Source organism: Berghia stephanieae, chromosome 1, assembly GCF_034508935.2.
Source record: "Berghia stephanieae isolate SIO BIC M18660-M18661 chromosome 1, UCSD_Bste_1.3, whole genome shotgun sequence".
In the NCBI taxonomy this organism is placed as follows: Eukaryota; Metazoa; Mollusca; class Gastropoda; order Nudibranchia; family Aeolidiidae; genus Berghia; species Berghia stephanieae.
Window position 1 is genome coordinate 50,130,916 of NC_088360.1, and position 2,571 is coordinate 50,133,486.

Consider the following 2,571-nt stretch of genomic DNA (forward strand, 5'->3'; position numbering starts at 1 on the left):
ACTAAGGCTAGATCTCTCACAAAATGTTATATACTTTCTACTAAGACAAGGCCTTTAACAAAATATTATATACATACTAAGACTAGGACTCTCACAAAATATTATGTATATACTAACACTAGGCCTTTAACAAAATATTATGTATATACTAACACTAGGCCTTTAACAAAATATTATGTTAAGAATCAACAATAATGAACTAGATGTGAAGTCAAAGAATTGAGTTGTTTTACCTGCATTTTACTATCAGTCCCTACCTCTGTGTTGCAGATATTTGATGCCATCAAGCTCCAGGAGACAAGTATGGCCAGGGGTGGATGAGGGAGGTTGGCCATGCAGGGTTGGTGAGGCCAAAGAGGATGATTGTGGTATTCAACGGAGTAATTGGATGGGTCATGATTGGGGGGGGGGGGGCGGGGGTTGTAGTGGCATAGATCTTGATGATCCGCCAAACCATATGGTGCAGCCAAATGCAATTACACTTTTAATCAATGAGTCATAAACTCTTCACATAGTTTTCTTCCCTCTTTGAAATTAGTAAGAATTAATAGACTAGAGCATTTATACCACTCAATATCCACAAGACTTAGTATTAATTCTTATTCAGTTGAACTCGAAATGTTGGAATTTTTATGAAAAGTTGTTTTTCGCAACTTTCAAAGATAGAATTCTTATGACAGATTACAAATTCAGAGCGGTTGATTAGTCAACAACATGCATTACGCCAAACAACGGATCTGACTCAAAGTTTAACATAAAACAAAAGACAGGAAGCGCTTTCAAATGATAAAATTTCAAAGCAAAAGGTCTTGGATTTTATTAATTTAGAGCTTAATTCCCGCAAACAATTTTTTTAAGCAATACTAAAAGAAATATCTTTCTTTGGCGGTAATTTTGGTACCACGGTGTGGATAAATCCAATTATTGGTTTATTACATCAATTAGTTTAAATCAAATTCAACATCACTTCCTGAAGTAAAAAAACACAAAAGCACAATTGATCTTGAAACGAAAAGTGTCTTTGGAACCCACATTTTTCCCCGTTTCTGCATGTTTTCATGTATTTTGGTGAGAATCGTTTGCTTGTTATGCATGGATCATATCACAATGTACTTTTTGCCGATTTGAATATGACTTAGCTACCCTCATATAGCTTGATAAACATGGGGTTTGGCATTTTAAATTATGACAATATGCAGATTCTTACCCGGACCTTTATCTAATATTAAGCTCTAGCTAAAGCAGCTACTGTCGACTCCAGGAGTAAGATATGACTTCACATTTATATCTGTATTTATATTTTTCTTTTTTTGTCATAAGTAATGACCCAAATAGGCGATTTTTGAACTCATAACATTAATAAATTTTGATATTTTGATGTGATCAACAATAAAGGAACAAAATAAGGTCAAAATGATAAAAAAAATTTTTAAAAAGAATTGCCAAGTATTCACTTAATTGTTTGAATAAAAGGTTGATTACTTCCTTTGCTGAAGTGGAGAAAGTGAAAATACATTGTTATTTGACTAAAATTGAATTTCTCAGGAAATCTACAAAGAAAAACCAAAAAGAAAGGAAAGCATACGATATAACGGTTTTCAATAGTTTAACGGGTCACTCTTATTACAAAGCCACTCTCTATTGAGATTTTCTGAATTCAAAAGAATCCTATATTTTATCTTAATATGCTTTTCCCCATTCCAGCCTTGTAAATTTGAGAAAACTTTGTCACTTTTTAAATTTGCCTTCATGTATCGTTACCACTTTTTAAAAAGAAATTATTTTATTACGATTGTAGTTCATGTTTATTTTGGCATACTCTATTTATTTTCACATTAAAAATAATTTTCTGACTGATGAAATTAATTTTGTTGATCTCATTTTTTTAAGTGTTGAATGTAGCCTCCTAAATAGCCTGACAGAACACTTTTCTGGTTGTTAACTGTGGCATACTTCCTGCTTCTGTGGTTGTTCTCCCCATCCAGTCTGTTGTCTTAAAACCACATTCCCTGCTGACTGTTATTCTACATCGGCTCTTGGGTGGGTTCCTGACCTCACATAGTGGGCAGGGAGGCACTTACTGCGCTTTCTATCCCCCTGTGTCTGTTTTCCAACATGGTTTCTGTCTTTGTCTTGGAGTGATATTTCTTGGTTTTGTCCTGGTCCTGGACGGAAACCCTGGATGAGAGGGAAAGAGTCAAATGTATAGTTAGTTTCGGGAGATATTTTTTCCTTGTAAATCATCTCTCTGTGATGCACTGCATTATGTTTTGTTTACGTGTTATATATGATTTGTAAACATTTGAGTGTATTCCTCTAGTGGGGACCCGTGCTTGTGTATGGATGAGACTCAAAATAAGTACTTTGGTAGTGTGCTCTTGGAATCTACATATGTTTCCTATTGGAACCAATTCCCCTTTGTCTTACCTTTTCTTGGGTGCTTTAAAAACAAACAAACTACATCGGTTCACACTCTTGTCATCATCTATCTTATTGCAATAATTGTCCTTTTCATGCGTTTTTGTGTTCTAATTGGTGTTGGGTCTTTTGGCCTGTCACCGTGGGTCGGGT

General features: G+C 34.8%; 1 protein-coding gene across 1 annotated transcript in view; it reads left to right on the top strand.

Moving 5' to 3' along the window:
* LOC144971081 (uncharacterized) overlaps positions 1–387 on the top strand; it is a 14,256-nt gene extending 13,869 nt beyond the window's left edge. The window contains exon 11 of the mRNA XM_078911480.1: positions 271–387. Within this exon, the coding sequence (XP_078767606.1) occupies positions 271–278 (8 nt within the window). The 3' untranslated portion in view covers positions 279–387. The remainder of the gene's footprint in view (positions 1–270) is intronic.
* The last annotated feature ends 2,184 nt before the right edge of the window (positions 388–2,571 follow it).